The following is a 25,438-nucleotide window of genomic DNA, read 5'->3' as shown; positions in this document are numbered from 1 at the left end:
ACTGTCAAGATAGGCATGTTCTATTCACATCTTATGCCAAAATTCCAAAGGGAATAAGGTTTACTAATTGTGCTGCCTGACAGCCAGCAACTCCTGATATCAGAGTTGCTCTTGCAAGGAAATGAAATTCCTCCAATTTCTGTTGACTGATCCTTCCTTTAGAGGGAAAGAATCAGCTTACTTTTTTCCCTTTTAGAATCACTATTATTATCAGAGCTTGCCGTTCAGAATTCCACTCAATTCTGGCAAGACATTCAAATATGGAAATGATTCGTTAGACAGCAAACAAATTCTCAATTAACAGTGAATTACATTTCCTCAAAGAGCCCTGTGGCTCCCAGTTTACAAGATGTTACAGCAGTAGTGACGATACCTTCTCAGTTGTGAAGAGCTCCAGCTGTGATGCCAGTTCCTTGATTCGTCTCTCCTTTTCAGCCAGTTGAACCTGTATGAAAATCAGTTTTGATTTACAGTTCTTGAATTAGTGAACATGCAGATGCAGGTTAATCCTGCATGCTACATGGTGCAAATACGGCATGCAGTGACTTCAGTTCATCTTTCAGATGGAAGATAACTTGCCTACAGCATTCACATGAAACATGTAGCACTGCTACAAATAATCAAAACCAAACATTCTCTGTAAGTTTATCTACTGGATAGCAGCAGGATGATGGCAGCCTTCTGCTGTCATTTACAGGAAACAGTTGTGGAAAGATGAAATACCAGGTAACCAAGAGGAGAAACACCAGTGACACTTATGGTGAAGAGGGACACGACTGCCCAGAAACAGCTGCACACATGCAAACCTCACCACACTATTTCTAAAGAATCCACACAAAAGAACTTTGGTTATTTCTTTCATTTACTTCTCTCCACCCTGCACGTCCCACAAAACAACCAAGAGAACCAAAACCCCCCCAGCACCTCAGAGAGGCTGAATTTGTTTCACAAACACCTACTGCATGTCTGTTGGGTGACCCGGGAGTAGAGAAATGCAGACGTGCTTCTCAATTTCTACAGCCTTCCAAATTATTATTTAAACAGCCTTTCTCTACAGAGCACCTTTCTATTTGGATCAGGTTACCTGCAGAGCATCTCTCCACTAATTTATCTGGCATATAACCTCAATGCTTCATACAGTTAAGTATCTTTTTTTTTTTTTTTTTTTCCTGTTCTGAAATTCTTTTCCTTGGTTGAGTTCAAAGACAGAGAAATCTGCTGTCTGCAATGAAAAGCTTTTTCTTCCATCCTTACACCCATACTCACAATAATATATTTTTCAATTGCAGTCAAAATGTTTTCAAATTCAGAACCAATTATTCATTACTCCTGCTGCTAAGTACAAAATAAATAAGTAAACTCATTTTTCATTAAATTACGTGTGGCAAGTGATTGCTGTTAATTAACAAAATTGAATAGCTTGGGAAGAGTCATGCATTTTATATAGCAAATTAGAGCTTTAAAAGAGTGTTTAAAATCACACAGGGATAGCACAGCCTTCATAATGCTGAAATGAGCTGTAGATTAATTTAGCATTCTGTAATGAATAGGTGTTGCAATTCCTAATGAGATGGGGCTCCTACCAGAAATAATACAGCCACAGTTCACTTCCAGCCTCCTTCATTGGGCCACACAGAGCATTCCTACCCTATCAACAGAACTAACAATTACCATAAGACTGAGCAGAAGCCTAAAACCTGGTCTGGGGAAAATGGGTCGCTCTTATGTTTCCCTTGTTTACCCAAGAAGCCAGTGGAACATACGTGCTAATAAGCACAACCTCCAAGATTAAGGCTGTGGGTAAGATAAAGCTGCTCATTATGCTTGACTTTCTGGTGCATGTCAGTTACATCACTACACTGCAATTACAGCTGAAATCCCCTAAATTTAAGTAATTCTCTCAAGATGATTTTAAAAATAATACATTGTTCTTCTTCAATCTCCCTTGTTAACTCAAAGTAAAATGCATTACATGTTACTACAATGGTCATGCAGCATTCAATAACAAGATTTTAGACAAATACACCAACCAATATTCCTGCTAATATTATCGTGAGCAACAGGAAATCAGAACTCCACCACTTTTTGCTGTAATACTAAAGTTAGTTACAGTTTCTTTTAAATTCACAATATTAAAAGACTGATAGCCATTTGCTAATTGTACTACTTAACAGTTTTGCCTTACTTTAAAATAAACACCAAAAGAACGTGCTGCTCCTACAGAGCAAGACAGATTTTCTTTTTACAGCAAAAAATATATTTCATGTTTATTTCCATTAAGACTGAACTATTGAACTGTTAGAAATGAGCATATAAGTTAGAACAGGACACCATTCACTGTCATAACAAAACAAACAAACAAAGAAATTGGTAACTTACTTTATACTGATCCTCCATTGCTGCTAGCTGTAATTTTATACCCTCATTGATTTTCACTTGTTCTTTCCATTTCAGCTCCAGTTTAGCTAGTTCATCAGCATAAACGCTGCATTTCATCTTCTCAGCCTGAAACAGTTCATAACATAGCATGAAACATTTATAACTGTTTTCATATTTATTTCATAACATAGCATGAAACATTTATAACTGTTTTCATATTTATTTTTTCTTTAAGCAATGGCACTGTGCAACTCTATGCCTTTAGAACTAACCTATTTACAAATGTCTTCAGCGAATCAAGCGTGACATTGCAGTGGCTCTGAGCACTGGATATTATGAAAATGGCATTCAATATACATTTTTTCTTGAGTTTTCAATGTATTGCTATTTCTCCTTAGCTTCACTGTTACAAGTTTCTCCACATAAACAGATTCCCAATACCACAATACATCACCACCCTTTCAAGTGTCTCCTTTCAATTTCCCCTTGCAACTTTTACAATCACCCTAAGTATGTTTCATCCAGAAAGTCAAAGGCAAAGCTTTTCTCAGTCCCCACCATGGAAGTAATAGCTTCTATTGGATGCTAACGAAGGCTCTCTACTGACAGGACGGTGAGCACAATTACATGGCAGTTGTTCTGTTATCCTCTCCTGTATGTACTTATCTTTGATAAGTAAGAGAATTGGGATTGTACACGGAGTTCACAACAGTTTGTGAAAGCCCATGGCCATTTGAAAACAAAGCATATTAGTACACTAAAATGCCAAGTTTTTAATTCTAACCTTAAATCTAACTGTTCTGACTTTGTAGTGTTATTTTTTTAATCTCCAAGCAAGAAGCAAATGAATAGGTAATTGAGAGCTGACTCAAAAAGAAAGTGTTTTATCATATTAACACTTCTATCTTGAGCATGGAGTATCACACAAACAAGCAGCAAGGCAAGCCATTTGGGTAGCCTCTGTGGTTTTAAGGTTTAGCACCTAGAGCTCTGTTCAGCTTTCCAAAATCAGTCATTTACTTACTGCCAACATTTGCTTGCATTTCTTATACTTCTCTGTTTTCTCAGCAATTTCTTTATTCATTTCACGCACTTGCTCCTTAACCATGAATTCCGAAACTACATCAGATGAAATGGGGCTAACTGTGAACGCTGAAGAAAAAACACAAACGTTGGGTTCTTTGTTCTACAAATGAAGTCTGTATCAAAGAGATGACAGGCCAAATCTGAGGCTGCATCAAGAACAGAGTGCTCCACGTCATCCAAGGAGACAAATGTATCACTAGCCACATGACAGTGAAACAGCAGTCACATCAGCATGTACTCAGCTCGCTCCCTCCTACTGAAGAGGAGCATAAACAAACACATACGTACTACACAGATCAAAGCCAGGCAACTCTCCCACAAGCTCCCAACAAAGTAAACATCAGAATGCTTTCACTCCAATAGTGCACTAGCTATTTTATTATTCTGCCACAACACAGAATGCCTCAGCAATCTACTTCATCCCATCACGCACCATAACTGGTCTTACTGGAATCTTACTTGTTCTAGGAAACACTTGTATTTAATGAAAATGGGATGAAACTGACCAGAAATTACAAATTACAGTCAGCATAGAGAGCAAGGTGTGTCAATTTTAAGGCATCAAGCACAAAATTACTCAGCATTTTTCACTTTAAGCTGAATAACAAACTAGGCTCAGTTATAAGCTATTATGTGTACTTACACATTATTATGTGTAAGATTGGTTTTCTAAGAACTCAGACCATAAAAATTATAACTTAGTTAAACATTTTCTAATAAAACTACTACAGCCTATAAATAATGAGAACATTCCACAGACTTAACATTGTCATCAAATAACCAGAATTTTACTGTGGATTTGATTTTATAGCACAATATTCCAGTGGACAGTCACTGTAACATAACTGCAAAATTTGCTGGCTATTGTACATAATTCAAGAATTTGAGTGGGATGGTTTTCTTATTTCCTAACTCAACTCTGTTGGCAAAATCAGTTCTGTATGAACTATCAAGCTAAACAATCAGATTTCAGTCTCAGTTAATACTAACAGCTTTGAAAAAAGCAATGAATTACTTCTGAATCCCATTCCTTGGCGAGAAAACAAACAGCTTTTTAGATGAGTTTTCACATTTCACATTCAGCTTTCCTTCCTTTAACTATGACAGAACAACTTCACCTCGTTTACACTAGAAATATGTTTACAGACTACTTCAAAGACACCGCTTTCAGGATACAAGCAGATAAAATCTAAGCTGTTGGTACCTGGAGATGCAGGCAACTTTTTGTCTGTAACGATGGCAGCTGTCACAACATTAGATGCTTCTGTCAGTTTCTGCTGATTCCCCGCGATTTTCTTTGTGAAAAGAAATTTTGTTTTGGTATTTTATTAAATGAAATCCAAAGCACAAAGTAACATTTCTTCCACTGCCACCTCGGCCAAAATTGGATGAGGAAGAGTAGAAATCAAGAGAATAATAAATACACAAACCAATATTATTCTACTAACACTGAAAGTAGTCTCAGATAATGTTTATAACCTTACTTTACAAGCTTTCTTTTCCCTAGAAACTAGTTTTTAAGCAAATTATTAAACATCTTGTTCTCTAGAAAAAAAAAGTTACACTTAAATCCATCAGTTTAAAGCTAATATTCCATTAGAATATGAAGTCAGTATTAATAATGAGTACTTTACTTCTGCTGCCATAAGTTAAAGAAGTGAAATACGAGGTTGCTATCAGATCTACAACACAGTCAAGCTCTGGAATATTTTCCAAAGAAAAGCCTCAGGCATTTTGATATGAGACTTCATTCACCATTGACCTTCTGGATGAGAAACAAATTTTCATTTGTTGATCAAAGCCAGGCAGTTTATCCATTTCTTCTGCAAGTAGTCTAAATAATTTGTCCATTATTTCTAAATCACATTTATTCATAGAATCACCAAGGTTGGAAAAGACCTCTAAGATCATCCATCCAACCATCCTTCCATCACCAATACTTCTCACTTAACCATGTTCCTGCTCTTGCCATTGCCATTTTCCATGCTGTCTCTCTGCTACTCCATCACCAGCCCTGCTCTCAAACCTGTTTGAAATTCACTAACAAGTCTATTTACCAGGTGGCACAAGACTGACATCATCATTGGAAAATCCCCATTTATTTATTGAACAAAGCTTCAAGAGTGATCAGAATATCAAATAGAAATGGGGTACAATTATACACTGGGTTGTGGAAATGCCCTCCCCACTCCGAGTCTTCCTTTAAGTTCTCCATTTCCATGACATTAGGACTAGGCTTTCTGTTTTTATTTGTTTGTCTTTTGTTTCTTGAAGTGGTGCTTATTAATGATGCATTTCCCTGTTTCACTTCCAAAATTCTTCCCTGAACAAAGTTATGCTTACACATTCACCCAGACTCTAATACTTCTCACATATAACAGGTGCATCCAAAAAGGCACAGAACAGTTCAGATTTACAGAAAATAGTAAACTGAAACTCAGTTGTTTAACACAATTTTAATTATTTTTAAAGCACTGTTGGCTTTTTCTTTTGAAAAAGAAAGTAAATAGTTGCTGAAAAGTTAGAAAAAGTGCAATTTCCCCATTCACTTACTGCCTGTTCTGTAAACTTGTTCACTTGTTTTTGAAGTTTTTGACATTCTTTGAATTTTTCCTTGTAATGGTCAGCAGCCATTTGTAAACGAAGCTTCAGATCTTCAACTTCTCTGCGCAGTTCCTGCTCTGTTGTGTTTGAAGTTTCCTTTAAAGAAAATTCAAAGAGAAACTGTTCTCCCTTCTGTTCTAACAGTACTGTTCCCAAATAACCTTTATTTTCTACTTAAAGAAAGCAAAATAGTCTATGGAAGTACAGAATAAGTTCCTGTTTTGTAGAAACTATCCAAGAAAGCATTTTTACTCCCCAGTATTAACAAATCTTTCTCTGACAGATTTTGTGAATGCACAAAAACTTGAGCACTAAGAACTAACAATTTACCTGTTCGTTTTTCAAAGCTGTGAGCTTTTTAAGTTCAGCTAAAGCATCAGCAAGCTGCTTTTTCAACTTCTCATTTTCCAGACGTGCACTGTGAAGATCTGCCATGGTTTTATCTCGCACATTTACTGCATCGCTCAGCTCTTTTGACATTAGCACAGCTTCTTGTTTGCTAGCCTGAATCTGATCTTCAGCTTTCCGAAGCTGCTCTTTTAAAATAGCTGCATCCTCCTGGGAAAGAGAGGAAGAGAATCAATCACCTTTATTTCAAAGCTTAAATAGAAGTTGGGAAGGAATTTGGAACATCCAAATGAAAAAAAAAAATAAAAATCAAATGTAGTTGGCTGTTCTAACAAGCAAAACAAACAAACAAAAAACCACTAAATCCAAAGGAATGATCTGCAAATACCCCTCATTATAATATAAAGGTCTTCAAGCAATCCCCATCTCAAACCACACATTTGGGCATTATCATTTTACCTATATTGGATTTTTGTTGTATTTTCAGCTTTAGTTTAAGCACATTCAACATTCAATAGCAATTTTTTCCCCCTATGCATAGAAGTAACAGGCATGAACAGCCATCCAACTTCAAAAAAATTGAGTTGATTCTGCAGTAAGACTGCAGAATTACAACAGTAAAGGCCCTAATGCCTACAAGTGGTTTACATAAGACAACATAAAACAATTTTGAGACGTTCTGCATGCAATTTCATCTCCTAAGATCTTGCCCAATATGTTTTTCAGAAGGTCTTGAGAACAAGAAGTAAAAGAGAGCAAGCCGAAGTATGCAGCACCTCAGATTTGGCACTGCAGCAGCTGTATAGGGCAGCCTAAGGGCCACTGACCAAGCTGCACTGCTGATCTCTCAATCCTCAGGAAAAGCCCAAGATCACAAAAAAATAAAATAACAAGTAAATACTGTAATTCACTTGCAGGATCTGGATTCCTCAAGAGACTGTAATTTCAGATTGGCGAGTCCAGACATAAAAATCAAATATCTCCAGTCCACTGTTAATTTCTAATAATCATTAGACAATTACACAGCAAGTGCAGTGGCATATAGATTCTGTAAACATTTATGAAGATGGATGGACCAGGAGATGCTATGAAGTACCCTTAAGTATTTTTACAGCACATCATGCTGTATGTCTACAAATTGATAGCGTAAGGCAAAAATGTTAATGATCCCACCAGTAATGTCATAAATGCTTCTCTGTCTTAGTAACTACGACATAAATGTTCCGGGCCTCCAGCACTGTGTGTGTACACACTACACGTTTTTATTTTAAAGCAAAATACTGGAGTAATTTAACATGCTCAGAAACAGAACTGAAGAGCAGCCAAAAGACAAAAAGAATGCAAGCTGTAACTTAAAGCAATACAAGCATCTTTTTTTTTCTTCTCGGTATTTCCATTCTCAGCAGCACCACTTTTCTGCTGGTATTTACATTTTAAAGCAACACGAGTTAGAAATGTCTGTTCTTCCACTGCTTTTTCAGTGAGAAGACTCCTGAAAAAAATACACAAGACAAACAAAATCCGCATCACCTGCATAATCTGACTTTTCCATGCTGGCCCAAAAAACTAACATCTCTCTGCTTTGGATCAAGAGCAGACTTCTGAAGCAAAGCACCCAATCATTCTACTATCACCACACTTCACATAACAGAACACTCCCAGGGCAGGGATACTAGAATCCTCTTGGATAAAGTAAAACACCATTGTGCATCAAGACCAAACCTAACAGACTCCAACATCTAACAGGTATTCCATTCACAGCACCACAGTGAAACTATTAAGTAACCCCCTTGGACCGTGCACAGCATGGATATCAGTTCTTTAGCACACTCACTCTCGTACTACACCAACCTGCTTGCTAGCCACAGTATTACCACACTGCATAGCAAAAGTCACCTCCTCATTGTAAGTCCTACTGGCACTTTTACTGCTGACTTCTCAGTTGATTTAGTCAATTTACATGGTACATTACTCTTCTCCAGTGTTACGTCATCATCTCTTACCAGACAAAGTACCAGACAAAAGTTCTTCAGTACACCTTCTGAAGCCTCCTCTTTCCTCCTCCATCAGCCTCTGTACTCTCAACACTGCAATCTTTTCTCTAATCTTCAGTCTCTGTCATGCTTATAACTTCCTAACTCAGAGGAGCGCACCTCTTTTCCTGAACTCACAAATCACTTTTTTCACACACAGCTCCCCTCAGACTTCTTTACAAGAGGCACCTCAACAAGCTCAGAATGACCAAAACTGAACTGAATTTACTTTCTCCTTTGCTTATTTTCTGCTGAGGACACCGCAATCCTTTTGACTCTCAGCTTGTTTCCTGAAAATATCAATATCTTCCTTTCTCTTGTCAAGCACATACTTTCTCAGATATATTTATTTTAAAGTAGGCCAATTATATTAGCAGTGCTTACCTTATTTGATGAGGTGAGCAAAAAAGCTTTCTTCATATTTTCTTTTTCAGCTATAAATAGCTGTAATCTGCCAACCTCCTCTTTATAATACGATATCATGTTTTCTTTGTTTGCATCCAAATTCTTAAACGTCTCGATCTCTTTTACTAGTTTGGTGTTTTCTATTTCTGTATTCTTCAAGTGTATCTGTAATGATGCTAAAAAATGTCAAACTCTTCTTCCACATTAAAAAAAACTGCTGTCTACTTGCTCTTTTAAATGTTTGCTAAATTCTAACTCATCTTTGAGACAAAGCAGAGTTGGTAAAGAGAAAAACAAAGCATTTGGTAATATCACTGCTCTCACAGAAGATTCCTTGCTGAAATCCTTTCACCTTGATCATCTAACAACAGATGCACACTCTACAGCTAGAAGCTAAGATCCTGGTTTCTGCACATACCAAATACCCTAAACCTGCTTTTGAAAATTAGCCTCTCTCTTCACAACTGCAGAAAAACTAAATGCAAGCAAAATTACTTGAACGAAATAAAAGAAATTGTTTTTCTGGTTGTATCTACTTGCAGTTACCTAGGCAAACAGGACTACACCAGCAAAATCCAGCTACCAAGACAAGAAACTGAACACTAGAGTTGCTTTTAAAACATCATCAAGTCTATTATATAATGCCTATAAGCGATAACTGCTGTGCTCAAGTGTTGTCCATTCAAAGACCAGATGATTTCTGCTGCTTAATTACAGACAATTGGCACACATTGAAAGACATTTGGAGACTTTTAACATGATTTCCAGTATAAAATCTGATGCTGCCTGCCACGTACAAGATATTTCCCTATGAACGTAAATAATCTTACATATAAGCACAGTTTCTTTCCCACAACCTAAAGACTTCCTCATTTCAGCATACCACCAAGAGTACAAAAACTAACGGTCATCAATCAGCTCAACTAAGTTGAGGGGTAATATTCCTAAAGCTTTATCAGTTTCTGTATCTACTTTGCTGAGAAAAGAGCCACATCAAATTAGGCAGAGTGGTACAACAGGCTCATAAAAAAATTTACTTTTATTTCAACAGTTCAGTGTATACAAATATAAGGAATGAAGTTACCTTATAAAGTTCTTTTTCATCTTTTTCTGTCTTTAAGACACATTCAAGTTGGTCTTTCTCAAGCATCACTTTCTTCAGCTTGTCTTTCATGCTAAGAAATTAACAAATTAATAGTAAAAACTATTACTGCAGAACAATCATCAACATATTAAAACCTGTTAGTTTGAAAGAACCCATAAAATAAGGAAGGTAAGGGACAAAAAGATTTAATACCTGTCTAACTCTGTTTCTTTTGCAATGGCTTTCTGAGTAACAGCCATGATGTCCTCCTCAAGCTGCAGCACTTTTGAAGCAACCTCATCATGTTTCTTCTTCAAATCATCGTTTTCAGTTTTAAGAGTTTCTGATGCTTGAATACTAGTCTACAAAAAATTGCAAGTGTGTAATTTGAGAATGCACATTTCCAAAACAGTAAAATACCATTTGAATTAATGCTCGAGTGTTTTAATACTGTTGATTTCTATCTCATATACAATCTATATGTCTTCTATGTATTTTATTTGTAACATCAATGATTATTTAACAACCATTCTACTTCCACAATTTTTAGTTTCCTACACAAAACAACAGCACATATAATGTTTCCATAAAAATTATAGCAATTAATCTATTATCAGACAAAAGACCAAATCATGTTTACCATTCAAACTGACTAACACGGCAAGCCATGCAGCAAATAGGAATTTGAGCATTCTGCTTAAACAGTATCGCAGTTATGCAGTTAAAATATTTTATGTAAAACATTCTAAAAATGTAAAATATTTGAAGTTACTCCATGCTTTTACTTCAGTGCAAATCTAAGTCTAGAATATGAAGCAGAGAGCCAATGAATTTCTATTCTTCCACAAAATGTAAGACATACCTATTTTGAACTGCCCACCTGGTATAAAAGTATATTACCTTTGCTGTGCTTATTTAATATACTAGGAAGGAGTCAATAAGGAACATGCCTCAACACAAAGAAAGACACATTTCATATCTTTTGCCCATCTCCTTTCCGCATATATAATAAATAAATATAATAAATAACCAATGGCTGCTCACATTAAAAAACAAAAGAGCTTATGTTTTCATTTGTACTTCCTTTCACCTGAAAAGAAGGGAGACTCGCATTTGACTACACAACTCAAGTAAGACACAGCCAGAAGAAAAAGAATGGAGGCACTGATACTCCTTACGATGAGAAGTTAGTTATGGCACTGCATTATACTAGCTTGAACATTTGGGAGCCTCACAAAGAGATACAGGGTGATGACAACTCCCAGAAGTGAGTCCTTTGTCACACTGAGAGATCCAAGATCAGAAGCCACATCAAGTACAGCTCTCATTATTCTAATTACAGTTATGTCCATACCATTCAAAGCAGTGGAGAGTTAAATGTCATCTCCATTACAATAAAATGACTGTTTATAAACAGGTCCAGAGAAATGTTATTTTCAATACAATGCTGTTTTCCCAAGAAAAAAAATCAGTAACACACAACACAGTAATACATCACCATTTCTGTTACCAAAATTTAACAAAGCTCAGCTTAATATCATCCAGGCCAGTGATATGAATCAAAACGCAAACAAGGTCAAGGCAAACTGACCAACACGAGAGACTCCAGCACAACTTCCAATGTTTGTGCAGAGTTTAAGGTACAAGCTGTCTTTTCACTCTGCATTTGGAAGACAAAAGCACCAGTCCATCTGTTCATCATTTTTAAACAGAACTTAATGCCTCAAAACAACAAAACCGTACTGTTATATCATGAGAAACACACCAACTAGAGTTCATGGAGAACCCCTACAGGACAGATTCCACTTAACTAACAACGTTTTAAGTACAATAAAATATAATGAGGACTGGTTTTACTCATTAATTGTCAAAAATATGCTGCTCGCAAGTGTAATTAAGCCCTGCTTTTACAAGCAACTAAACAGAGGTTTGGACATGATGATCTGGGAAGCAAGAGGGGAAGTGAATTGTAAGGGTGGCATACATAACTGATGTCTCAAACACTTCCTGAGCCTTAAATGAGCACCTAAAGTAGATTTTCGTTTTTGTTACAGATATAATTAAAAGTGAAGAGGAGCAATCCATTCCAACTACCTGAAATCTAACTGGCTTTATAACGTGCCTTAAAATAATTAAGAATTTGGAGGAAGGATCATGAATACAATGTTTGTCCTCCAACAGTGTTTCCAACGAGACTGACAACTTCTGTAAGGCTATTTCTGAAGAGCTATCGGCTTCCCGCAAACAGAAGCGTGTGTACTTTGGCATAATGAAGGCAGGATATTTTAATTAAAGCCTGTATTGCAAGTAAAACTTGCCATATAACCAACAGCAACAACACATTATAACTGCTTGTCCTTCCCTAGTGCAGTGGAGACTAATTACCCACCTCTGTTTTGAAAGTCTAGTATAGTAAAAAGCCTATTTCAATGCATATCTGTGTTTTCTCTAAACACCACTTTGGCATAACTGTAACTGTTGTAACCTAAGTGCCTTCAAAAGAATTTAATCTGATACATTATATATACAAACTGTACAAACAGTTCAAACAGGCTGCCAAAGGTAACATATATTAAAAGGAATTAATGGCCTGAAAAAATACACTCCACAAACAGCATTACAATTGATGCTGCTTTGCTAGTTATTCTAAAGGGACCTGGTATTAAAATGTAAAAGTTCCATACTTAACAGATTCTCACCTAATAAACGTGTTTAGATACAACTAAAGCCTACAGTTTTGAAAGAAGAAAGGATTAATTTTTAGAGATGACTTGTTATTTTACAGAATTCTTAGCAATTCAATTTAGATGCTGCAATCCCAGTTCCATACACTCCGGTTGCAGTGGTTCCAGTGCCTATAAAATTTAAAATGAGTGCTCTTTGACTATTTTACAGGTAAAGGTCGACTCTGTTTTAGGCACAGTCTGAAGTGGAAGAATATAATAAATGTATCAACATGTACAACTGCCAGTACCAAGATGATAATTAAATTGCTGATTAATTTACCTTAATTTATCTGATATGGCCATAAATCTACCTTTTCTTCCAGTGACTTAACAAAAAGAAAAACACAGCAAAAGCATGAATCATTTTAGTGAACTGCTTCAAAAAGACTTGTTTGAAAGATTATTTTTACATTGGATCTTCTCTTTAATCCAGTTTACAAAGGCAGTAGCCCCCACCTCCAACAGTTGCAACAGTTTCACCGATGGAAGGCAGAAGCAAATTGCATCACAAGGGTCACAATAAGCAGCCAGAAGTTACAGAAGTCACTGCTGCAAAACAAAAGTTGCCAGGACAAAAGCTACTGTAACTTCTAACAGTCTAACTCAAGAAATGCAACAAAGAAAACGCGAGGCAGCTGCCAAGTGAATTTATTTTCCAAGAACCAAAATTCCAGGTTGAAAAGTCTGATGCAGTTGAAGATACTGCACCCAAAATCTTATTTTGCTGTCATTCTAAAATGGCAAAAGACTTAAAATTGATTATTTTAAAAAGAATTTCATCATAATCACATAAAAATCTATCCCACCCTCTGCAAAAAAACTGCCATTTTAGCACTGTCATTCACTTACTCTTTCTTGTAAAAGGGTGCTAAAAAGAGGTATTACATCAACAAAAAATTTCTGAGTTATACATCAGTGGCTTTACATTTGTGTATGCTGATCACAAACGCGTTACACCCCCAATCACCTTTTAAAAGCTAATCCCTAACAACACTATTCATCTGTGAATAATGGCTAGTTCCCACAGCCTTTATTTTACTTTTAGAAATTACATCCATTACAAAAGAAGAACGAAAGTTTAAAAGTGAGCTATGCAACTCTCAAGCTAAGAGGTAATTTCACCAGATTCCCACTAATATCCGTATTTACTTTTTAAATTTGAAAGAAAAAGCTAGCAACGTAAGTTTCAGCTGCTTCGATTTGTTTGAATGAAACTTTATGTCTGGGGAATCATTATGCTTCATACTCCACTGAGAATTTCAGGAATCTTATCTGCAGGAGCCTTTTGTTTAGCCCACTGACATCATAATAACTCCAACAAAATCATATGAAATACCTGGCTGGCATCATACCCTGTCTAAACTACCTCAAAGGACAAGCGATGAACACAACACGGACTCCCAACAGCCACTGAAAAATCCATCTGAATATTTGTCAAGCCCCAAACATTCTGAAATGAAATCATTTTCAAAAGGAAAGTTAATCATTCAGCAAAGTAAAACAGTAAACCAATCTCAAACAAACTCTGTGTCATTAAGTCTTTATCTTAATCACTGTGACAGGCAACAGATATACTGCTCTGAACACTCAAATCTTTCTAACCCAAAATCTAATACAGTAGTAATTTAAAGTGTTAGTTCAACTAACATTATTAAACAGAACGAACACTACGTGCCTCCTTGTACAAAAGTAAGGCCCAACTCTGTAAAAGTTCATCTACAGAACATCAGTCATCCTGCAACTGTCATGAACAGTGCAGGCGTGCACTTCTCCAGGAGACAACCCAAACATTTACACACCGAGTTTGCAGCACAGGCATTTCTTCACTTCCTCGTAACTTCACTAGAAGCTGCAAGAAGTCACTCACATAAATGCATACTCTGAATTGAAGCGCAGGCAGGACACCTATCTAAAACACTTAGGAGTATCTCCATTCATTGGGTGAAATAGATTTACATTAGTTTGTTCTATGTACGAGTATTTCTTCAACCATCACTGAATCAATAAGACAGTGTTTTCACAGAACATTTACAGCACCCTTTGCTACTATAATTGCTGGTGACAATTCAAATTCTGATTGTTTGATTTGTATCTTTAAATTGTTATTTCACACAGTCAGCTTTTGCTTTGCTTTTGTTTTGTTTTAAAACAACGAATCTCCCTGATCTTTAGCCTGCAGGGTGTGTAGTGTATATAAAAACAATACAGTTCAATTTAAAGAGGCACTGAAAAAATACTTGACTAATTTACTCATGCACTCTGAACTAGGTACTTGCACTGCAGATTGATCACACTGCACAGCAGCATTCTGTCGCTGTCTAACCAGAGAAACTCCCCTTGTAAGATGGTATCAGAAGCCAATTCAAACAGAACCCTAACATTTGAATAAAATTATTTCCTGAAAAAAGCTACTATGCAGATGCATACTTCAGGAGAATCTGGGTTTGGATGGGTATCCTATTAAAAAGACCTATCAGGTAGATGAATTAGCTCGCTTCTCAATAGTGAAATAAACTTTCAAACAGCTGGGGGAAAGAACAAGTTCATTCAGTTAGTACATTCACTTTATGTACTTTATGTACACATTCTGCCTCTCTTTATGCGTGTCAAAATGGAAGCACTTTGTAGATATTCATAGGGTCAAACACCAAGCTGCTAACTCCTATATCTGTTGCTTTTGACTGAAGTGAAAGGTTTAGGAATACCACTGGTGTAGGAATAGGATTTAAAGCCAATCTAACACTAAAGAAATCAGAAGTACTCTTTGCCCACTAGAGGGAGACAAAAGATTGCAAAAGATCTGACACACAAGGTGCCCTCTGCAAAAATACAGAAAACCTGTGTTTACACAACTGAACAGTCACAGTGTCAAAAGAGCAAATCAATGAAGTACTGATATTGTAACTGCTGTGTGCTTCCCCTTTTCTGGAAGGTGATATTAAACCTTAGCAGAGTAGATACGTGCACTGCTGCCAGAAAGTACGCTTCAAGTACGTGCGAAACTGGGAACACAAAACAAACAAAAAACTCCACAAAAAGCATGCGTTCAGGAATATTTTTTATATTTATAACGTATAAGATAAACACTAGAAATACTTGTATTTTATTTGTGTTATTATTTTACATATGAAGAGGCAATCAATTTTTGAATCTATGTTCTTCAGCTTTCCTTTTATCTTTCAGGTAAAAGCAGCTTAGTGATGCAGCTCTCACAACAGAGTACGCACCAGTGAACAAGTGGTTTCAGTAGGAAACAAAAGCAAAGACTCTATTGTTGAAAGAAACCTGAAAGAGTTCTGGTGACCACATACCCATGGTGCATCACCTTAAATAAAACAACTACAGTGACTAATTGCATCATCATTTTAACAGTGTTGTATTACTAGAATTGCAAGCTGTATATATAGTATGATTCAAAACTAAAAAATGCTATTATCAAGGAACATCATAGCAGTAAAAATACCAACAAACCAGTCTGAAAAAGATGTGACATTTCTGAAATATTTCCGATATTTCTAAAATATTTCCAGTATTTCAGAATCCCCACACATAGAAGCAGGCAGTTAAACTTTTTGACAGATGATTTCATATAATCTAGGGGAGAAAGTGTAGGAGTGGTTTAATCAGCACAAAATAGGCTGCAGAGGTACAGCTGGGACAGTGACCCACACCAACCACCATGCCACAGAACATCATGTTCCTCAATTAAAGAAGTATTGTGGTTTAATCTAGCCTGTCAAAATATTATGTGAAATCCATCCAGCTTTGTGTACTCGTGACTCACTAAGTGAAAAATACGCACAATGCACATGGAGAAGTGCTTGCTGAAGCTTGGCCCTGTAATACTGTGGAACACAAACACACATCAGTTCATTGCCTTTTCTATACGATGGGCAAAATATAAATTTAATATACAAAACTGCTGAATGAACTGAATGCTTTCTCTTGGGCCTATCCAACTGCCAGCAGAGCCAGGAATTCTGTAGGCAAAGCAACAGTGGTGCTGGAGCACACGCCGCATTTAAGCGCCAACACTGGCTAACAGATATCTTGGTGTCATGCAAGTATTCTTTTCCTGTGATAGTGACGATGAAAATCTAAGAAAACTAGGTTAAAAGAACCACTGTGTACAGTGCTACTAAAAACACAGATTTTTTTTCCACTCCAACATAAAAGAAAAGGCTAACCCTAAAACAGAAGCCTTTAGAAACAGGAGATGACTTGGAGCACTATGCATGCAAGACTTGCATGAAAAGCAAGTTCCAACAAACTCTAGTAACAGTCATTTTATGCCTTGAATTCATTTTTCTTCCCCCTCCTTAGAAGGCAACTGAAGACTATCTCCTGAGCAGTAAGAACACTCTTAGCAAACCAAAATTGGTAGTTTTTTGTGACTTCGAGAGTAATACAAACACAAGGACTCACCTTCTCTTAAAACTCAAGAAATGCAGATCTCTGCCTCACTTACAAGTGTGCATACAGTCCACTAGTCAGACTTCGTGGAACACTGACTATATTACATCTGAACACTTCTAATTTGGTATACTAAGTTCTCAAAAGACATAATACTCCTTTAGCTTGTATTTTCTCCTAATACTTTCATAGAATTACAAAATCAGAGAATTGCAGGGGTTTGAAGGGACTTGAAGAGATTATTGAGTCCAACTCCCCCTGCTAAAGCAGCTACCCTACAACAGGTTGCACAGGCAGGCATTCACACAGGTCATGAATATCTGCATAGGAAACACCCAAATAGTCTGTAAAGAACAACATACAAAGCATCCCAACACGTCAAAAGGCAGACACAGGACAATGGCTCCACTGCCCAGAACTCTAACAGTAACTAAGCATGCAAGAGCAATAATCAAGAGTAGGAGGGAAACAGTCGTTTGGTAGAACTGTGACATTGTTCATTTTAGGAAATCATTTTTTTCTAATGAACATTCCTCATTCCAAATAACCCCTGAGCTATTTCTGAAAACAAAAGACTGAAAAATCAGTACCAACAAAAGGGGAAATTATCCTAAGGGGATATAAACAAATATGAATAAAAAGGGGACATTAAGAGAATTGTGTTTTAGCAAATCATTTTCAAATTGCAAATGTAGAGCTTTTCTATCCCTAGTTTCATTCCTACTTGTTGCACTGTACCGCAATAAGATAATTTACATTTTATGACACCTAGTCACACAATCCAAACTCTGTTCAACTCAGTTATTTTAAAGGCTACAAAAAATGATCTGAGGGCTGGAACAACTTTCCTGTGATAAAAAAAAAAAACCTGAGAGTTGGGGTTGTTCAGATTGGAGGAGTCTTTGGGGAGACCTCACTGTGACCTTTCAATATTTAAAGGAAGTTTGTAAGATGCAGAGAGACTTTCTACCAGGGCCTGTAGCAACAGGACAAGAGAATCCCAGTTGTTAACTAAAACAGGGCGGATTTAGATTTGTAATCAAGAAATTCTTTCCAAGAGAATTTCCAAGACAATGACAGGCTGCCCAGAGAAGCCGTGGATGTCCCATGCCTGGAAGTGTTCCAAGACAGGTTGGATGGGGCCATGGGCAACCTGACCTAGGGGAAGGTATCCTTGTCCCCACCAGGTGATCTCCAACAGTCCAGCAGTCCCTTCCAACCCCAACCCAGTACTTACAGACTAGTTTAATACGGCGCTGTTTAATAATGTATTTGATCAAAAGATGAGAATATTAGCTCAGATAGTCATATTATTTGCCCTGAGAAAACTAAGCAAGGTATTTTTGGTTAATTAGAAGTACTACTTGCGCATGTCTTGATGGAAGTATTTGCAAAAAGGAAAAAAAAAAATGCTGGTAAAATTTATAAAGAGTAAAACAAATCTGAAGTAGTTTATTTTAACAGAAATTAATATTTCTGTCACCTATAGCTTCCTTTTAAACTACAGAAGTAATGATACATAGCTTTTACAATAATCCTATTTTTCTTATACGGGCTACTTCATTTTAATAACTGTTTTTCTTTAATATACTCTGAAATACATTGGAAGTTGTTTTGCTTTTTTTTTTTAATAGAACTCTAAATATCTAAACCTTAGTCTGAATTAAAAAAGCGTTTTAAAAAATAAAATAGAAAAAAAGTTGAAAAATTTTCATGTAGCAAATATTTAGGGTATAACTGAAAATCTACATGCATGTGACAAGAAAGCACTGGGAATAAAAGAAGAACGAATCTACAAAACTACGTAGTTAAAATAGCCATTCTTAAACTCAACTGGTGAAAAGAGAAAAAAGACCTAAACCAAAATCACCTACTTTATACTAAGCATTAGGTGGAGATTCATTCTGTTGTTACATAAAATAACTACATTTTAATTACTTAACATTTCAAGGTTATCCCTTGTGGTCTTACAAAAAAAAAAAGCATTAACGAACTGCTTAGGTTTCTTGCCAATAACAATTATCCATGTCACATGAAGCTGAGGAGATAAGCTGACTTCACTTATTTCAAACAAACCATACAAGTCATTGTAATTGAACTGAGTGCTGCATAACCACTGCTCAAGAATCTTTAAGTCAATCCATTAACCCACTGCACAGCGTTCCCAGCAAAGATAAATCATATAACCTCTGGACCTGTTCTTGTATTGGAGTAGGGAAAAAATGAGGAAAGAGAAAGGGAAGTCATCTTTTAGCTTTAAAGGTTTGAGAGAAAGCTGCATATAAAGTATTGTTTATTAAACTCTCCGATGACAAACAAGTTAAATTGCCACATCTGATTTAGCAGATGCAAATTTAATTTTCAAGAGTAACACTGCATTTACATTCTGCTTATGTATATAAACAGGAACATATACATGTATACACAGACATATGCTGAACAAAAGTTTCAACTGAGCAGAAATTCTTCTAAAAGAAAAAAGCAGAATATAAAAAAATAAAATAACAGAAGGGTCAAAGACTTACGGGAGACAAAATAAATGCATGAGTTAGGAAAACACAAGAGGATTCCAGATAGGTGGAGTTGTATCAACCACTGATTAGACCTTTCAGTTATTGCTCAGCTAAAATAGAAGCACGAAGTTCTTCATGTTGCATCACCATTCCAACAAAATACAAAAACAAAACATTCCTGAAATTAAATTCTAACTGCTAAGTTCTGGTATCTTAAGAGAAATTATTTTTGTTTATAGGAATTCACAGCTAAGCATGAGAAATACCATCACATTTTTGTTCCTAGCTACTCTCTCTAGACAGCTGTCAAAATCCCATCTGACAAATTGTTCTAAAAATGCATTCTGGATCTAATGTGGATTGGAACTGACAATTTTTCAAACAGTTTTTAAAATAAGGACTTCAAATAACAATGGAAGGTATCAAGGTAGCTGCTCACTCATTTCCGGATCAAGCTTCTGATTTTCAAATAGGTGAAATGCATGGTTTCAAGTATTTAATCCTAGTCTTGTTAAACTGATCCTCCCATGTGCTTGACATTAGAATTATTTTTAATAAATTTTACATTTTTTTTTCCTAAATCATTGCCATTTTCCTTACCTAACACTGTAGCTCACTACATTATGACCAAACAACAGTAAACTATGATGTCTCAAATTCCTTCAACAAATTCCTTTCTGCCAAAGGTGTATCATGCAGAACTGTTGACATATACATACTAGTACTTCAAAATAGCCTATTAACTGCTGTCTACAGCTAAATTATATAGGCTTCATTACTTCAAATTTGTCCATGTCACCACCTCCCTCCCACATGTTTTTAATTTTCTCCTAAAAGTTGTTTAAAAAAAAAAAAACAAAAACCAGCAGCTTATTTATATCAAGTTCAACTTTCATGTGTCTTTGCTATAGTATACACTTACCCTTCACCACGTGTAGAATCCCAAATTAAGCTAGTTTTGGTTCAGGCTAGATTTATATTTCCATTATCAATTACAACTATAACTTCATTTCTCTGGTTTTCTGTTTCAGAATCATTAGATCTTTGCAAAATGTTTTAGAGAAGCCAAACTTTTCACTCTTGGCATGTTCTGGCAGCAGCATTCTTGATTTTTCTCCTGACCAAGACTTGGATCTTCATTTTAATACCAACATTTTTCTAAAGTTTACTATTTATTTATTACCATTTTCAGTACCCCATATTCCCATTTTCAATACCCTGTATTCTGTGTAACTATTCCTTAATGAGAGTTACTTGAAAGACCATCCTTCATTTTAAGGTAACACAAGCAAACTTTAAGCTGTCAACTACTTCTCCACTATGAATTCCACAACTAAATGTTAAACATCTGGTAACAGTTGTCATCGATTACCTTACCATGCCTGGTACCAAAAAGCTTAAATATTTTAACCATTTTACGACACAAAAAGAATAGTGGCAGGAGGTTAATTGGAACTGACCTATTCTAGTGTAAATGTCTATCTAACTGCTCAGGGGTTCTGAGAGCTGATTTTCACTCAGTTCAATCAGTTCTTGAAAAAACATGATTACAGACATTATGAGTCGGCTATAATCGATAAAAAACTGACCTTCTGCTCTGTTTGCAGTTGGTCACATCTCTGCTTTTCAAGGTTAAGTTCTTTTTCCAGTCTTTCAACTTGATCCCGGAGTTGTGCCGTTTCTTTCTCCAGAACAGAAGTAACCTTCAGTAGCTCTTCCTTTTCTTTTATTATTTTTTCAATTTTGAACTGTTAAAAACAAAAGAAATCTTAGTAATTTTTCTCCCCCCGATTCCTATGCATTAAGAGAATGGCAAATCACTCCAGCGTTTGAGCACAAGCACAAAGTATTCATCCTCTGTCTAGGTGATTTTACAGCTTTATCTTTTTTCCCAAATGTCTGAAGTTTCACTACTCTAATTACATCACCATTACATTACAGCACCACAATACCATTACAGAGCTATTCTTATAACACCTTTATTTATACACTTCTATCCTCTTTAAGTGAGGTGCTTTTACTGTATATTTACTGACACTTGGGAAGAGCTAATTAAGACAACAACAGCTTGGTGACAAAACAACTGCTTAGTGTAAACACACACACACCCACACACACAGAGTGTTGGAGGAATTGTGGATCAAAACAGGAAAAACAGGAGGAAAAAAAAAATTCACATGAAGGACATCTTCTCCCCCCACCCCCAGTCCTTTTACTTGGAGAGCACAGAGGGCAGCAATGGACAAGCAGCCTATGCTGAGTGCAATGCTGTGCCTGCAATCTGTTTAAGTATTGATTCCTTTAACAAGCAAATGTTTTGAACTCCAATCTAAAACTGAAAAGCCAACCAGAAATATATCTATTTTCCTGGCCTGTTCCTCAAGATTCTATCCAAATCACATATGTCTGTGCACATATAAGAACATATAAAATGTAAGAATGTATAAATTGATAATATTTAAGAAACACTGAATCAAACCTCAAGAAGTCCAGCTTTTGTGGTCACAACTAGCATATCAGAGTTTCCTTCATCCTCCATAGTGAGCAATTCCTCAACAGGAGAAGATGTACGGAACTGGAAAGGTGTGCTTGCTCCACGGATTTCTCCTTTATGAGTCACATAACAGAACTGGTAAAATTCTCCATCATCATTTGGTAGGTAATATCCTATCAAAATAAATTCAAATTTGAAAAAACACTCTACACAAATAAACCTATTTTGCGAGTCTCCATGTAAAAATACATATCAGGCCACATGACTTAGGAATTTCATTCTGATTATCTGTGTTACAGTACAGACGCACTCAATAACAACAGTAAAGAGGAAAACGACATCCTTCTTCCCAATTCTGACTCCCAAAATTTCTCCTAGCCTTTTATTTATTTCCTTTTTATAAGACACAGAGGCCTAGGATAGTATCAGTTAACAGGCACTGAACACACCCATCATTTACTACATATAACTGACATTAATATTGTTATTGAATACATGGACCGTTAACTCATCCCAGCTATTGCTACTTACAGGTACAGGTAAATCTAAACAAGAGAACAAGCTAATATCAGTAGTCATTTTAGGACTTCAATATTCTATTATTACACTCTCTTATTATTATTACATTTTAAGCAATACATCCACACTCACACACAAACACCAAAGCCAACTCCAGGAAAGTGAAAAAAGCCATGGTGATAAGTCTGGTAGTAAGCAGAACAAAAGCATTAAACAACTTTAATGGGAGGTGCTCTTTCTACAGGTTTGGACATTTGGACTTTTCAACACTGTTACAGGTAGTGTTACAGCTGGAAAGATTATTGAGGTGAAAATGGGAAAAGAAACAAGTAGGGAAGGAATGCTCACCTATATCCAAAGTTCTAGGTTCACAGGAAAGACTCCACAGAGGAAAGACCTCCAGAAAGAGATCCTTCCTAGTGGCGGTCAGCCCTTAAATGGGGTCTAGGAGAGGTGCAGCCACCTTCCACCCCTTCTGGTCACACAGCTGAATCGCCTTCACCATGGCTGACTCAGTGCTTGCCTCAGTTGACCAAACAATGGTTCAGGCCGTGACTCAACAGTTCCCGCACATATATCTATAAAATCCTGATGGTATCATCTCTATCTCCATTCCGAACCCATCACTGGTAACTTACACTGCCAGTCCCTGGTTCCTGCTTTTTTAAAATGGAAAAATGGCTATCAACTCATGCCATCAGTTACTGATTTTACAGATGTGTTTTTTCTCCATTGTTTCCCTTTCCCAGGCTGGAAAGCCTGACAGAAGGAAGTTCTGAAGGTCATCTAGCCCAACTTCCTGCTCAAAAAGAGACTGCTGTCAGTAGCCTCCTGCAGCTTTGTCTAATCATGTGTGTGGAACTCTTATCCTTCCAAATGTCCCTGGGATACCTGTTTGAGTGTTGCTACTATTAGTTCTTCACCTCTTTTGGTGAAAAAAAGCTCTTCTTAATGTTAAATCTAAAACACTTAGGCCAGAATCTATAGCCATTGTTCCTTCTTACATAGTCAGCCAATAATGAGTAGATTATGTAACTGTTAATACAGAAAGTGATTCTTAACTTTGATATTCCTCATTGCTCTGTTTATTTTCTAGTTCTACCACATCTTCTTGAGAGTGGGAAGGAAAGCGAAAGGATCTGATATCCACATGGTGTTGAAACTGCAGTTACAGTATAAACTCGTAGAGTGGTGTACCATTTTCTGTTTTCCTCCCTATTCTTCTCTTAAGAACTTCAGCAATTTTCTCTCTCTGTCAAAAGGTCCTCTGAAACTGTGAACTTCCAATAAACCATCATTTACTTTATTTATCCCTTCTTTCTCTGAAAGAATTACTTTGAGTTGAGAATCTGAAGTCCACAGACTAAACACGTGCAAAGCCACAATGCATTAAAAGATGCCAAGATTAAAAAAAAACAAAACAAAACACCTCACCACTGATTAAATTACATCACTCTGGATAGTTTCCAGTTTCTCTTTCCCTCAGTTGTGAACACTGTCCAATTACCATGTGAAAATATAATGATTCACACAATTACTCATACAATTTCCTTGATATCTAAAGTAATTTCCTTTATCTAAAGTAAGAATGAATTTCACACCAGGAGCAAAAAAAAGCACGCAGAAGACTGGCGCAGAAAATTCTCTTCCAACATATGTTTTTAAAAAATCTAGAACTACTCTGCAGCCCTAAATACCTTAATATAGATTTTTTTTATTTTTTTTTTTTTAACTGAGGAAGCCAGAAAATACAGGCAGGTACTGCTTTATTTAAATTCACCTTGGAAGTTCAGGACACAGTTGACAGTTGATCCTTCCACATAATTTTCTGGCATAGGTGACCACAGAAACGTGTAATAATCTCTTGCAGTACTCCAACCAACCTAAAGTAAATTAAACCATAACAACAAAACAAAAAAGAAAAAAGAGAGAGAAATATTAAGCAGAAAAATATACTATATACAGTTAAGACATCACAGCTTGGCCTTTACAACATACCATAATACGCATATTTCTCATTCAACATGAAATAAAAAGATACTTAACAATGTTTACAAATCAGGAATATTTTAACAAGCATGTCAAAGATTTAGCATGAATTTTATTAAGCTTGTTACCTAAGTCAATAAATGTGACTAAGGTAATAAAAGGGTCCATATAAATTAAAACACCATACAGTTTTCAATATACATTAACCTCCTATTTGATGCATTTACTTTTTTTCTGCAAAGATGCACTGAAAATATAAAAAGATTAGTTCAGAAGCTTATAGTGAGATTTTCCTAGTGCAGCTTCTGCCAATGCTCACTATTTTATGTCCACAATTCAACAGGTTGATCATAAAACAAGAAGAAATGAAATAAAGCTTTTCTCCACTGAAAAGGCAAAATTTCATAGGCTTAAGCTAGCACTTTTTTTTTTTTTTTTTTTGACAGCTTCTGCAACATTAATGATCAGCATGTCACTCTTCCATACACACAATATGCTATATCTGCAGGACAAAGATAAAATGCATGGAAACTTAATTCAGCTTAGTTAGTGCAGTTTCCCTGATATGCCAGTTTTCCAGTTTTTCATAAAGACCACAGATCCTTGAAATAAGAAATGTTATCCCCTGAAGAAATATATTCCAACATATTTTAAATAGAGTTGTAGAACCATTAAATTTGGAAAAGACCACTAAGATCATCTATTCCAAACATTAACCATTCACCACCGTGCCTACTAAACCACGTCCCTCACTGTTACATCTACATGCTTCTTGAACATCTACAAGGATGATGACTCCAGTACCTCCCTGGGCACTTGTTCCAATAAGTCACCACTCTTTCTGA

The 25,438-nt window shown here is 36.2% G+C and overlaps 1 protein-coding gene across 3 annotated transcripts in view; it reads right to left on the bottom strand.

Moving 5' to 3' along the window:
* Window positions 1-25,438, bottom strand: part of TAX1BP1 (Tax1 binding protein 1) — a 51,088-nt gene that overhangs the window by 12,591 nt on the left and 13,059 nt on the right. Inside the window, exons 3-14 of one of the 3 annotated variants that reach the window (XM_052696804.1) lie at window positions 24,385-24,487; window positions 22,071-22,258; window positions 21,181-21,339; window positions 10,153-10,301; window positions 9,940-10,030; window positions 8,835-9,020; window positions 6,400-6,627; window positions 6,019-6,165; window positions 4,670-4,760; window positions 3,404-3,531; window positions 2,380-2,505; window positions 374-445 (exon numbers count right to left, since the gene is read on the bottom strand). In XM_052696804.1, the coding sequence (XP_052552764.1) occupies window positions 374-445; window positions 2,380-2,505; window positions 3,404-3,531; window positions 4,670-4,760; window positions 6,019-6,165; window positions 6,400-6,627; window positions 8,835-9,020; window positions 9,940-10,030; window positions 10,153-10,301; window positions 21,181-21,339; window positions 22,071-22,258; window positions 24,385-24,487 (1,668 nt within the window). The remainder of the gene's footprint in view (window positions 1-373; window positions 446-2,379; window positions 2,506-3,403; window positions 3,532-4,669; window positions 4,761-6,018; window positions 6,166-6,399; window positions 6,628-8,834; window positions 9,021-9,939; window positions 10,031-10,152; window positions 10,302-21,180; window positions 21,340-22,070; window positions 22,259-24,384; window positions 24,488-25,438) is intronic. The other 2 variants (XM_052696805.1, XM_052696806.1) reach the window with 2 other exon arrangements.

The sequence above is a fragment of the Tympanuchus pallidicinctus genome, unplaced genomic scaffold (genome assembly GCF_026119805.1).
Source record: "Tympanuchus pallidicinctus isolate F22 unplaced genomic scaffold, pur_lepc_1.0 scaffold3, whole genome shotgun sequence".
Classification (NCBI taxonomy): Eukaryota; Metazoa; Chordata; class Aves; order Galliformes; family Phasianidae; genus Tympanuchus; species Tympanuchus pallidicinctus.
The sequence above is the reverse complement of the archived record's forward strand: the minus strand, read 5'-3'. Positions and strand labels throughout refer to the sequence as shown.